General features: G+C 44.6%; 1 protein-coding gene across 2 annotated transcripts in view; it reads right to left on the bottom strand.

Annotated features, from left to right (window-relative positions):
* Positions 1–681: 681 nt before the first annotated feature.
* Positions 682–14,354, bottom strand: part of NCAPH (non-SMC condensin I complex subunit H) — a 40,359-nt gene continuing 26,686 nt past the window's right edge. Inside the window, exons 13-18 of one of the 2 annotated variants that reach the window (XM_037055006.1) lie at positions 11,467–11,577; positions 9,971–10,153; positions 9,217–9,330; positions 4,998–5,089; positions 4,509–4,597; positions 682–1,279 (exon numbers count right to left, since the gene is read on the bottom strand). In XM_037055006.1, coding sequence (XP_036910901.1) covers positions 1,245–1,279; positions 4,509–4,597; positions 4,998–5,089; positions 9,217–9,330; positions 9,971–10,153; positions 11,467–11,577 — 624 coding nt within the window. In that variant the 3' untranslated portion in view covers positions 682–1,244. The remainder of the gene's footprint in view (positions 1,280–4,508; positions 4,598–4,997; positions 5,090–9,216; positions 9,331–9,970; positions 10,154–11,466; positions 11,578–14,354) is intronic. The other variant, XM_037055005.1, reaches the window with a different exon arrangement.

The following is a 14,354-nucleotide window of genomic DNA, read 5'->3' as shown; positions in this document are numbered from 1 at the left end:
ATGGACAGAATCACTTGGACCCACACCTACAAGCACTGAGTCTGTGATCTGAGCAGAGTAGCTATAAACAAAGACTCTAGAAGCAGATTTCCTGGTTCAGGGCCAAGCTCTTGACAGTCAGTCAGTTGTCTGCAGGTTACCTGACCTTGTGTCCTGTTTCTCCTTTATAAAATGGGAGTGGTAATAGTACGTTCCTCACAGTGATGCTGAGAAGGCTAAATGAACTAAGCACACAAGCCACAGAAGGTATTTAGGAGCCACGTGATAAATGTCAGCAGTTTTTACTGCCATCACTTTCCAGCAGAATTCATAGGCCTCATGGATTCGATCTGAAAGTCTGCATCTCCAGCCAGTGATTTCTCTCCTCCCCTCTGCCACAAGCTGAGTCGTCTCAGTGCTTCCTTGAGCCTTGCCCGCCTCACACTGACACATATATCTTATCCAGTTACCAAGACAGTACCCCCTTGAGTGTACAGACTAGTTCTAATACTTATCTAGTGGGTACTCAAATATTTTGCCAAGCACATTACTCTGAATTTTAATTTATATTGAAAAAAATTGTTATTTATGATTTTAGAGAGAGGGAAAAGGAGAGTGGCAGGGAGGGGCAGAGGGGGAGAGGAGGAGTGAGAGAAAGAAGCAAAGATTTTTGTTCTGTCTATAGTATGCATGCATGGGTTATTCTTGATTCTTGTATATGCCCTGACCAGGGATCAAATTCACAACTTTGGCTTTATGAGGACAACATTCTAACCAACAGAGCTACCTGGCCAGAACAGAGAATTTTATTTTTAAGTATTATACATACATTTATAAGTGCACATGGTGTATTTTATGTACAATGAATTAGGTAGCTGGTAAAGGACCACATATGCCTACGGGGAAATCATTTTCTACAAGGGTAAAAAAGGTGTGAAGAACAGATCAATTCAGGAGACTAAAACTATACATGGATACAGACAGTGGATATAGGTTTTCATCACCAGAACTGCACACTCACCCTCTCCTCCCGCCTAGATGGTTATAAGGCAGAAAGCTCTTGTCAAGGGCAAGCTCCCAGGTGTTTCATAGACTGTGAGGGGAGAAGGAAAGAACAGCAGACAAATGGGCACCTTGGAAACTGGCTACAGCATTGTCATGAGACCCACGTTATACCACCAGAGTTGCAATGTACTGGTCACTGAAGTGACGAGCCCCGTCCCGCTGACTTCTGCTGAACTCAAGCCTCTTGCTTCACAAGAACATCAGAAAGATCCTCGGTTCCTTCCAGCTTTAGATTCTGAAAGTGGATCAAACATACATGGACTCTGGTATACCAAGAACTCAAAACCACAAAACAAACTCTGAGGTAACAAAGAATGAGGTTTGTTCCATGATTATAAGTAAATTATGTCATAGTAAATATAATTTGCACGAGAGGACTGGTTCCAAATCCCTGCCAATCACAGGGGAAAACAACAGCACGCCTCCTCTGGCTCTGGTTCCCACGCATTCTCTGTGTACAGGGCCCAAGAGCCAGGCCATTTGCCTTGAAGGAACAAAGGAAGATGGATAGGGAGGCCACCAGGAGCCACAGTGTTTACTAACCTGCCTATCCATGCATCTCCAGGTCCTCCCCCACCCAAATCCCACCCCTTAGTGATGGCCCCACATCTGTTCTCTCTCCCTGGCCTCTGGGCAGACTTTCCCCACCTCCCAATTCTTCCTCACTCTCCCAGTCCAGGAAGTCTGCACCAACCCCAGGCAACTGCTCCCTCGGGCCTGAACCGCTGTCAGAGCACTTTGCCTACCCTCACTCGGCACTGGAGGGAGGTGTGATGTGTTGTGCTCAGCAGCCACCCCTTTCTAGCACCGGCGTACCTCCCGGACCGCTAGAGATGGACAGCTCAGATCACACCTCCCAGGTGTGATGTCTGAAGCTCGGGACCCAGAAGTTGCTATGTGTGGCTTACCAGTGACACATTACTGGCACTCAGGGCCACGAAGGCATAGGGCCCAGCCTCCATCCATGGCTGCCCCAAGCCCTATCACTCTGCATATGACAGGAGCTCCATACCAGAGTGACTGATGAGTACAAATAGGAGGGAAAGACTGGGAAAAGGAAGGCCAGCAAAGGGTCATGTTCTGGTAGTAAGTGTGGGGAGATCTCTCTTGGTGGCTCCAAGCTGAATTATATATAAATCCCTGAAGATTTTCACGGTTACTGTCAGAGTCCATGTTCCCAGTCAAATCTCAAAGAGCCCAGAGCTAGGCCCCAATAATGGTCTCAGTGCTTAGCCTAAAAGGTCACGGTCTGAGGCTCCCTCCCTATCCTTCAAACGCTGAGCACCCTAGTGCCCCTCACAGAGCCGAGAAAAAGGGACAAAGCCAGTACTGCCACTGAGGAAGCAGTACAGTGCCAGGGCCCAAGTCTCACTGACCTCCTCGGTAGTATCTGCCTGAGTCCCTGGCTACTTGGGAGCCAAGTGAGGGCCACAAGCTGCTCTCCTGGGGAAGACAGGTTTCAAAGAAGACACACAGCCCGAGGAGCACTCTGCTCCTCAGACTGGTGCTCTGGAAGTGCCCCATACTTCAGAAGCCTGTGTGTGCTACATCCATAGGATGACGTGAGGCCCCAGGCCTCCCCTAGAAAAGCACAGCAGTGATTTTTCTGAATGTGGCTGGTACGCTCTCCTCCTCAGAGAAGGGGTCCTCCTCAGAGCCATTTGTGGATTTCTTGTCAGGACAACAAATTATCTTTTTATTCATTTTTTTCTCTTAGTCATTCTTTCCTCATGTAGTTGGCTCCTGACATCAGACACCTTAGGATGTGTCAGGGAGTACACGGACACATCTAAGTGCTGACTCCCACAACCAGACGCCCCCGTCCTGCCTTCATGACCTCTGACCAGGACACACCATCTCTGCAGTCAGCCTGGCTGCTCACTCCAACCAGTAGCTGTGTGCTTTGTGCCCCTGGGCCGTCACTCCCCTACAATGGCTCTGACACACCACTGTGCACTCTTGGGAGCTAAACCGGGTTATTCTGTTCGGGCCTCAGTTGCTCCCCAGCCTAGTGGTTATAGACCCAATGGTCAGCCTCACAGTCAGGTCACATGTAGCTTGTGGCCCTGGCTCTGTGGCTCTTCTACACCTGTTTCCCATCCAAAGTCAAAACTAGCTTCTGTGAAACAGACCGTTTCTTCTCTGGTGAGGTCATGAGTTTAGATGTTGGCAAAAGAAGTGATCCCTGCCCTGGCTGGTGTAGCTCAGTGGATTGAGCACGGGCCTGTGAAGCAAAGGGTTGTTGGTTCGATTCCCAGTCAGGGCACATGCCTGGGTTGCAGGCCAGGTCCCAGCAGAGGACACAGGAGAGGCAACCACACATTGATGTTTCTCTCCCACTCTTTCTCCTTCCCGTCCCTCCTCTCTAAAAGTAAATAAATAAAATATTTAAAAAAAAGAGAAGTGATCCCTGATTCCTAGGGTAGGTCCATGGGCACTTGTTGGAGGTTGCGTTACACAGGCCGCCGTACAGGGCACAGTCCCTCCTTGGAGCCTGATAGTCAGTTCAAAGCAAAGGCAGGCCTGGGAAACCATGCTAAGTCATCACTGCTCCTCAAGTCATTCAGAGGTCAGAGATCAGACAATGACACACAGTAATTCCTGGCAATGCTATCAGCTCTCAATTTTTGCTAGCATTCCATTCCAATTTTATCAGTCCTCTCAAACCACACTTCACGTGTCATATTCCTCTGACCTCTCACCTCCAGGGCAAGGCACTTGCCCTAGAAAGGGCCGAGTAACTACAGTGGTGGCAGCTAGGCACCTATGGCCCTAGTGATGCTCATAGCACATGCTACATCACAAGGCCAGCCGATGGTCCTCTACTTCAAGTGCCAGTCTGCGTTAGGGACCAGCTGCCTGGGGATACCAAAGGATAGCAAGTCTCCAGCAGTACCACATGCTCAGAGTGCCCCCTGCAGCATCAAAAGGCTCCTGAGGGTGGGTTGCCACCTGCTCCTTCTGTAACCCCTGGCCAGTGCAGCACAGTGAAAAGCCTGGCACACTGTCACAGGTGGCATTTCCACTGTCTTCCTCCTTGTGGCAGATACCTCAATTCTTTAGACTTTCCTTACTGGTCTTAGTGGCCCCACTTGGCTGGCCGTTGCCTACAGAGCTCACTTTTCTCCCTGAGCATCTGACTTCCTTCCACCCTATGCTCTCCCTTCTTCTCCACCATATTTCCCATGTGTCTCGACTTTGGCACTGGCGGGATTTGGCCCTTGAAGCCTTTGACATCAATGATATGAAGGTACTTTGTTTTCAAGCTGGAAATAGACATACCTAAAATTTTCCCATTTGGGTCTTCCTCATTATTTTTATTGCTAATCACACCTGATAGCCTTTTTCTAAGTTCCTTCTCTGTGTCTGGTCAAAACTCTGGGTTGAAGGTCCCATGTAGGTCACTGTACTTAAGATATCCTATGAGGTAGCCATGAAATGTCTAATAAAAAGTCCATGCTTACCAGAGTCACCTACCTTTTCATTGGCTAAATGTAGGAGACAGGCAAAGGCCAGGGGTACAGAGAGGTTCTGAGCCATGAGGGGCGGCAGGCTATGAAACAAAGGGCAATATTTAGCTAGGTCACTGCAACTGTAGAAACAAAGGCTCTTTCATCAACACGAATACACATGTTCAATGAATAGAATAAACTAATGAGAAACAAAGATGTATTTCAGATGCCCTTGATCAGCAGGTTTTTCCAGTTCTTTTTTATCTGGAAATAAAATATATCTGCTGTTCCATTCCAACCACTAGGATAGAAAAGTGACCCTTTAAAGTTGGTCTATATTAATTCATTTATCAATGCAGAGAAAAAAAAAGAAAAACTGCTAGTTTGCTGTTCTTAGAACAGCAAACTGTGTGCAGAGGGCCCATCACACTAAGAGTTCAGGCTGAAGCACTCTCAGACAGGCTCAAGGACACGCCAGCCCCTGAGTTTGCTGGCACGTACCACTTCTGCAGGTCCCAGGTGAGCTTGCTCAGCATCTTCCCATCAGCCACCTCTGCCAGATCCCCTTTTTGTCCAGTCTCACTGTGCTTTGCCTAAGAGAAGGATATTCACAGATCAGACATCTGAGGCCAGTTCACTTTTGAGGGAGTAATATAAACTTACAAAGTTCTATTTCCAGAAAAAAAAAGCCTACATCTGGATGAAACCCAAACAATTTCTTAGGTACATTTTCAACAAAAAGGATCCATAAACAGACCCAGTGCCTTAGTCCTGGACCATGAAACCAACATTTATTGAATTTTTGGTAAAATCCCAGGAAATGAAAAATCACAGAGTCATAAAGAAAAAAACCTGACAATATAACAAAAAGCCATGATTGTTTATAGCTTCAACTGGACCACACAGTTAAGGGCAGCACAGAAGCCATATCTAAAAGTAGACTTAGCTTCCCACTTAACACACTCACACAAACACGGCTCCCTCCATACTAGCAGGCAGCAGTTATAAAGGGATATTAGGGACTTCTGGTCAAGATGGCAACATAGGCAGACCTGCCTCTCCTCTTTGCACAACCACATTAAAATTACAACCAAATTATAGAACAACCATCACTCAGAACCATTATAAACTGAGTTGAATGGAAGTCTGACAACTCTGGAATTAAAGAAACCACAGCCATCCAATTGGTACGAGGGGCACAGATATGGAATGGGCTGGTCCCTCACCCACATGCGGTGAATTAAATATCAGGAGGGATATATTGGGAGCGAGGAGTTCCAACCCCATACCTGCCCCATAGCACAGGGTTCCAGTGCTAGGAAGACAAGTCCCTACAACTTCTGGCTGCAAAAACCAAATGGGATTGACTTGGAAAAACTGCTGGAGCCCCAAGCAGTTCCTCTTAAAGAACCCACACATAGACTCACCTACTCAGATTCATTGCCTCTGAGCTCCAGCACCGGGGTAGCAGTTTGAAAAGTACCAGGGAGAAACTGATGTGTCTGGCACCAAGGCGAACAGAGGCCATTATACATTTTCTACACCCTCCCCCAACAGAGCCAGCAAGCTGGTGTCATAAGTGAGACTAAATCAACCTGGCTAACACTACTTGACTCACCTTGGAGATCCCCAGAGACTCTGTCCCACACAACTTACAGGTCCACCCAAGATGCTTTTCCATAGGAAGACTGGTCTTCGCTCATGCTTCACAATTTTTAAAATCCTCTCAAGCAAGCAAAAGCTGGCTTCAGTGAGCCTCAGGCATGGCACTAACAATGGTCAGCCTAGATTCACAGCTTGGCTTCAGTTGGGAATCTCTAAGCTCAGCACAAGTAGCAGCCATCCCAGATTGCTCTATAGCTCATGTAGGGCAGCCACAGACAAAACACAGGTGGAGGCTGATCTTGGCCTGCACCATCTGGGAAACCCCAAGGTCATCACATGCAGTGCACAGCTACAGACCATGTCAGAGCACCACCACCCTGTCTCTGCATAGCTGATCCTCCATTGATAATGAAGGTTGGTCGTGAGTGGTCACAGCCAATCCTTGCACCTGAATGGCCTGGGTAAATCACTCTCACTAACTTGCCAACAACAACCAAGTCTGAACTACAAGAGGAAGGTGTACTCAGCCCAGGTGAAAGGCACACATCGAATAAGCAGCTTAGGTAATAGGGAAGGCTGTACCACTGGACCTTACAGGATGCTTACTTCACTAGGCCACCCTACTAAGACATGGAGTCAAAGTAGTTCTACCTAATACAAAGAAATAAACACAGGGAGGCAGCCAAAATGAGGAGCCAAAGAAACATAGCCCAAATGAAATAACAGATCAGAATTCCAGAAAAATGCTGAACAAAATGGAGATAAGCAATCTCTCAGATGCAGAGTTCAAAACACTGGTTATAAGGATGCTCAAGGAACTTAGTGAGGACTTCAGGAGGATAAAAAAGATCCAGTCAGAAAGGAAGGATTTGCCAATTGAAATAAGGAACAATTTACAGGGAAAGAACAGTAGAGCAGATGAAGCCAAGAATCAAATCAATGATTCAGAACATAAGAAAGCAACCAATCAGAACCAAACAACCAATCAGAACAAGAAAAGAGAGTTAAAAAAAAATGAGGACAGTATAAGCAGCCTCTGGGACAACTTCACATGTACCAACATTTGCATCATAGGCATGCCAGGAGAAGAAGAGAAAGAACAAGAAATTGGAACTCTATTTGAAAAAATAATGAAATAAAATCTCCCTAATTTGGTGAAGGAAATAGACATGTAAATCCAGGAAGCACAGCATCTCACACAAGATGAATGTGAAGAGGCGCACACCAAGACACATCGTAATTAAAATGCCAAAGGTTAAAGACAAGGAGAGAATCTTAAAAGCAGCAAGAGAAAAGCAGTTAGTTACCTACAGGAGAACTCCCATAAGACTTTCGGCTTAATTCTCAAAAGAAACTTTGCAGGCTAAAAGGGACTGGAAAGAAGTATTCAAAGTCATGAAAAGCAGGGGCCTACAGCCAAGATTGCTCCACCTGGCAATGCTATCATTTAGAATCAAAGGGCAGATAAAGAGCTTCCCAGATAAGAAAAAACCAAAGGAGTTCATTATTACAGGAAATGTTAAAGGGACTTTTCAAAAAGAAGATGAAAACTATGAATAAAGTGGCAAAAATACAAAAAATCAACAATTGAATCTAAAAAACAAGCTAAGCAAACAAGAAGAAGAGAGACAGAATCATGGATATGGAGAGCATTTTAATGATTGCCAGATGGGAGGGGAGCATGGGGCAATGAGTGAAGAGGGGAGGGGATTAAGAAGTACAAATTGGTAGTTACAGAATAGCCATGGGGATGTAAAGTACAGCCTAGGAAATGGAGTAGCCAAAGAACTTACATACAAATGACCCACGGACATGAACAATGGTGAGGGGAGGGACTGAGGGAGTGGGTGGTGCTGGGTGGAAGGTGGCAAAGGGGGAAAATCTCAAGACAACTGTAAAAGCATTATCAACAAAATATAACTTTAAAATATTTTTAAAAAGTATAAAGGGATATATATCTGATTTTGCATTAAAAAACTCAGTGTGTACATGATGAGGCGGATGGGGTGACAGAACTGTGGAAAGGTACAAGTAAAATACTGATAATTACTGGAAGTAGATATTCACTATACTATTCTATTTTTTATCTTTTAAAAAAAATAAACTTTAGCCCTGGCCAGGTGGCTTGATTGGTTCAAGCATTCTATATACCAAAAGGCTGCAGGCATGTACAGGTGGAAACCAACTGATGTTTCTCTCTTCCTTCCTCTCTCTCTAAAATCAATGAACATATCCTCAGGTGAGGATTTAAAAAAACACATCTTTAATTAACCAGAATCCTTGGAGGACAGAGTCATGTAAATTCAAAGGTTAAAACAGAAACCCCTTTCTACTTTTTAAAAAGCCCATTTCTGTGATGTTTGCACCATTCCATTTTAGTTGAGAGAACCTCATAAATACAACAGAAGTTTTATCTGATATACAAGACTACATAGCTCAGGGTCCTCGATGAAATCATAATTTTCACTTCTCAACCAGGAGAGAAGGTACAAGAGAACTGGCTGAGTCAGGAAGGATCAGAACACCCCCTGAGCAGAAGAGGACTGAAAGGAGAGACAGAGGGTTCTAGTTAATGGAGAGCTCCATTCAGCTGGGAAACATTAACCATGGTTTCACCTTGATCAGAAAGAGAAAAGAGACAATTTGACGGCATAATATTTTTGTACTTTGAAATTTAGAAGATATCTTCCAAATCAGTATTATTAGATCAAAGGGCTCAAACACTTTATTGCACCTGAGATGCCAGAATTGGCTATCGGAAAGGGCCATTTATCAACTTGAATTGTACCAGCGGTTAACCATCCTCCAGTCCTTCCCTGACTCTACACTGACAAACACTGTTCAGCTGCTAAGCTGTTATTGGAAAACAGCATAAACATCCTTTCACTTTGCTGTTTTGATCAGCAGGAAGCCTGAGTAATGTCTCATGTTCTCTCTATTACCTTGTGTGTGACCTGTTCACACCCTCAGTTCACCTCTTTCAGGGATGATGCCTCCTGCGTTGGCACTCTGCATCCTGGAGCCACGGACACCAGCAGCTCTCCACCCGCCTGCCGCACGCTGGGCACCTAGAGAAGTGGAGCCCTTCACCTCTGCCACCTCCACGTCTGCTAACCTTTGTGTCCACTTGTGTGGAGGAGTCTGTCAGCAAACTCCACATGCTCTGCTTCAACTTCTTCATGTCCATCTTTTTGGCAGTCTTGGCATAATGAATTTCAATTTTATTTACCTGAAATAGGTATGTGACATAAAGTAAAACTCAGCAGAAGAGAGAAACATTTATCATCAACACATTGTAAAATGAGACTGGAGTTCAAGTAAAGAAGAATTTAGTTTAAATCATGGAGTTAAAGAGCTTCCTTTGAACATATTAAAATAGGGTCCCTCATTTTAACCTTGTTTCTTGTCAAGTACAATGTACATTAAGGTTAACCTGGAAATCCAGTGTGAAAGAGAAGAGTGAACCTAATGTATAATACGACAGCCTATCATCTGCTATGAAACAGATAGATGCTTAAGGCAGATAATTTAATATAAACTTAATCTGGCCTAAATTTTCCAGGGCCAAACAGCTAGTCTCAGCCAATCGACACAGAAACCCACTCTCTCTGCTTGCAGCCTTTGTTCACATACTTTTTGTGACTAGTTTATCACATGTGGTTTATCATCACCTTTAGAGAGATTGCTTGTTTCACAAATCTAATGAGTGTCAGTTCATCCCCACAGCCCTATTTAAGAAGCAGCCACTTGGATAGCAGTGGCTTAATCAAGAAAATCTCAAGCTCAGACCAATGCAATTCTCATTCAGTAGGCAAATGACACAGACCTCAGGAGAACACCATGAAATGGAATTCTCACCCCATCTTTACCTTCTTAGGCTCAGCTACCAGGTTTGATCCCCCATATTGAGTGATGTCTGATCCGTGGGTGTCAGGTGAGTCATCGTTCTCTTGTGTTGTCTTAGGTGAATGGCAAGGATAAGCTGAGAGGTCAGAGGTCCCAAATGGTCCATCAAATAAGTCACCTGACTCTTCATAATCACTGTCAGCAGCCTGGTCAAGAAAACAGCTCTTCAAGTTTGGTAGAAGCTGTGGGAGGGGCTTAAAGATGTCCCTGAAGGAAACTGTATTTACACAGCATGAGCAAATGGTTTGTTATGCTAGGTCAGCCTAGGGTGGACTTCAAGGTGCTTCTGGTTATCCTCCTCTTGTACATAAACCCTATGTGGTAGACATCTGTTAATAACTAAGACGATGGCCCTGGCCAGTGTGGCTCAGTTGGAGTGTCATCCCATAACCAAAAGGTTGTGGGTTCGATCCCTGATCTGGGCACATATACCAGGCAATCAACTGATGCTTCTCTCCTGCACTGATGTTTCTCCCTTTCCTTTCTTCTCTCTCTTTAAAAGCAAAAAAATGTATATCCTCAGGTGAGGATACAAAAAAATTAAAAGTAAAATAAAAACGTGGAATGAGAATTAAAAGGAATATAGTCATTACAACTGCTGCAGCATCCCCTTGACTTTTAACAAATTTAGGGTTTCATCTTACAGAAAGCATTCCTGAAATAGCGTGACCTGTCAGCAGGCCAGCAGAAAGTCAATGTCGGCCAAGCCCAGCAGCAACAGATCAGCTCTCTGGGGTGGGGCCCAGGAATTAGCTCTCCTGGTGATTCTTATGCACACTGAAAATTTGAGAAAACCCTGATCAAGAGATCAGTCTGGATTTTCACTAAAATATAAAAATTCAACTCTCAAAATAAGGTGAATAAACTATCCTTCTAATTCTTTCTCCTCTCCCTACATGCAGGGACCCAAATGAAGTCTAATGTTCTTCCCTTGCTGTTATTTCCACTTGTGAGTCTCAGTAGTAGACTCACAGAAAGAACACTGACACTACCCAGTCTTATCGTACAAATTCACACTGTCAGAACTAGTATCAGAGCTACAGCCTGGTCTCCTGAGACCCACGCAGGAACCTTTTTTCCCTGTTACGACCCACCATCTTTTCATGTCTATGAGTTTTCTCTCTCCAACCAAAACATCAGCTCTTAAGAGTAGAAAGTGTTTTCTTTTGAAATTCCAAAATAACTAATACAAGTGCTTTGCATATACTGACAACCCCATCCATATGTTGACTGGTTACTGAAGCATGCCCACTTTTCTCTAAACAGAGCTAAGAGTAAGGCAGGCTAGGCTATAGATGTTTCCTCAGCTTTGCTCAGTTCCCCAGTGCCTGAGGCAGGGCAGGAATCCAAAAACCTCCACATGACTAAAATCCTATAGCATTTGAGACCTGGAAGGGGGAGATAAGAGCAGGAAAGACACTAGTACTTGGAAGATAGAACAGAGCTCTTCTTCCTTTACCTGTAATCCAGGGCAGAAGTTGGATGTGTCATTAGGGTTATTATAGTCATAGTCTCCAATTTCTTCATAATGTTGGGTCCCTGCTCTCTGGCCACGGGCTACTGTAAGGATCTAGAATGAAGGAAAGAAAAACTGCAGAAAGCAATTTCTAGAAGAGCAACCAGTCAACTGAGATCCTATGCTCAATCTCCTAGAATTTTAGAGTTTCAAGGACCCTCAGAAGTTATCTAATCCAACCAACTTCCCACTGCAAAACTCCATTCTAGAGCAAGTGAGGGAACAGGGCTGAAAGCCCTCATCAATTCCAAATAAATCAGAGCAGCTGGTTTGCAAGGAAGCCTGCACACAAATTTATTTGAAAAAGGGTTCTTTCACTAAAATCAAGACTGCCTATGATTATCTCAAAAGAGGTCAACATTTTACTGTTTGCACAATTCATACAGAAAGCTCACTCATTTACTACTTTAATGAGGCAAAGGCTGTTCTCCACAGAGTTACAGGAAGAAACCCTACTCCCTGTCATCATATCCAGGGTCCTTGCCCTGCCTTCCAGAGCCTCACAGATCAAGTCTGCCTCCTCTTTTTTTTGGAGCACCTGCTAACAACATCCCTTCAGGTAATTTGCAGGCCCTTAGACCAGTGATTTTCACTTGGAATACATATCTTTAGGGGAGGGAAGTGCTTTTAAGTTGCATACAGTTTATAAAAGTACAATTATTATTTTAAATTAGATTTTATTGTTTATGATATTACAGTTGTTCCAGTGTTTCCCCCTTTGCCCCCTCTACCCAGCTCCTACCCCATTCCCTTCAGGCAATTGCCATACCGTTGCCCATGTCCATGGGTCATGCATACATGCTCTTTGGCTGCTCTGTTTGCTATGCTGTATTTTACATTCCCACGACTATTTTATAACTACCGATGAATAACAATTCTTCTTAACCCCTTCGCCTTTTGCACCAATCCCCCCAACTCCCTCACATCTAGCAACCTTCAAACAGTAGTCCATATCGATATGTTTATTTTGTTTTTTAGATTCAACTGTTAATAGATATGTATTTATTGCCATTTTATTGTTCGTAGTGTTGATCTTCCTAAAGAAGACCCTTTAACGTTTCATGTAATACTGGTTTGGTGGTGATGAACTCCTTTAGCTTTTTCTTGTCTGGGAAGCTCTTTATCTGCCCTCGATTCTAAATGACAGCTTTGGTGGGTAGAGCAATCCTGGTTGTAGGTCCTTGCTTTTCATCTCTTTGACTCTTACTTGCCAACCCCCTGTAGCCTGCAAAGTTTCTTTTGAGAAATCAGCTGACAGTCTTATGGGAGCTCCCTTGTAGGTAACTAGCCACTTTTCTCTCTTTCTCAGTTTTAAGGTTCTTACTTTGTCTTTAACCTTTGGCATTTTAATTATGACGTGTCTTGGTGTGGGCCTCTTTGGGTTCATCTTGTTAGGGGCTCTGGGCTCTTAACGTCTTTAACTAAGATACTAAACTGAATGGACTTGTATATCTATTGCCTTCACCAAGTTAGAGAAGTTTTTGTCATTATTTTTTCAAATAGATTTCCAGTTTCTTGCTCTCTCTTCTCCTTCCGACACCCCCATGATGTGAGTGTTGGTGTACTTGACTATGCTATTGACCAGAGAGGGTCCTTACACTCTCTTCATTTGTTTTTTGGATTCTTTTTTCTTCTTTCTGTTCTGATTGGTTGTTTTTTGCTTTCTTATATTCCTTACATTCACTAATCTGATTCTCAGCTTCACCCACTCTACTGTTGATTCCCTGTAGATTGTTCTTTATTTTAATTAGTGAATCTTTTGTTTCCGACTGGATCTTTTTTACGCTGTTGCAGTCCTCACTAAGTTCCTTCAGCCTCCTTATAACCAGTGTTTTGAGCTCTGCATCTAGTAGACTGTTGATCTCCATTTTGTTCACTTCTTTTTCTGGAGCTTTGTTCTGTTCTTTCACACGGGTGATGTTTCTTTGTCTCCTCACTTTGGCAGCCTCCCTGTGTTTGTTTCTATGTACTAGGTAGAGGTGCTGCGTCTCCCAGGCTTGGGAGAGTGGCCTAATGTAGTAAGTGTCATATAGGGTCCAGTGGAACAGCTTCCCCTACCACCCAAGCTGGGTACTCGAGATGCACCCACCATGTGGGCAGTGTACACTCTCCTGTTATGGTTGAGCCTTGATTGTTGTTGGCACATCTAAGGTCAGCCACCACCTGCGCTCTGGCTGGGGGCACACAGTAAAAGCTACAAAGTGATCTGCAGGTGGCTGCTGCCTGTGCTGGGCCTTGGGCAGCCTATCGAGAGGTATGGGGCTTGCTGAAGCCTGGTGCTGCAAGGCTGTTTGAGAGAATCTAGGAAAATCTGAAGCAAGGGTCAAGACAAGCCATTCGTATGGAAAAGCCACTGGAAACAGCTTGGGTGGGCACAAAAATTGGGTGGGTCAGGGCCTCAGGGAATCACTGGGGTGGATCAAACAGTGTGAGCCACATTGCTGGAGTCTGAGATGTGGCACCCACCTGCCAGCCCTGTGGCTCTGTGGGGGTGGGGGAGGTTGGGCTCAGAAAAGGAACATGTCCTCTGCCAGCACTTCTCTCTGGGAGAAAGCTGCCCCACAGCTCTCACCCTGATGCCACACAATTCATTTCCTCCTCATGTGTCTGATGCTTTTCAATCTGTTGCCCCAACGCTGGAGCTCAGAGGGAGTGAGTCTGAGTAAGTCTGTGCACAGGCCCTTTCTTTAAGAACTGCCTGGGACTCCACTAGTTTCTGTTTCCCACAGCCTCAGTCCCTGCTGGCNTCCTTTATTATTTGTTGAAATAAGTGTTCCACTAGTGGCTGTTTCTTTCCCCCTTCTGGTACCCCTATAATTCGGATGTTGGAA

The sequence above is a fragment of the Sturnira hondurensis genome, unplaced genomic scaffold (assembly GCF_014824575.4).
Source record: "Sturnira hondurensis isolate 20B ecotype Veracruz unplaced genomic scaffold, ASM1482457v3 Scaffold0008480, whole genome shotgun sequence".
Taxonomy (NCBI): domain Eukaryota; kingdom Metazoa; phylum Chordata; class Mammalia; order Chiroptera; family Phyllostomidae; genus Sturnira; species Sturnira hondurensis.
Note: the sequence above shows the minus strand (reverse complement) of the source record. Positions and strands in the feature narration are given on the sequence as shown.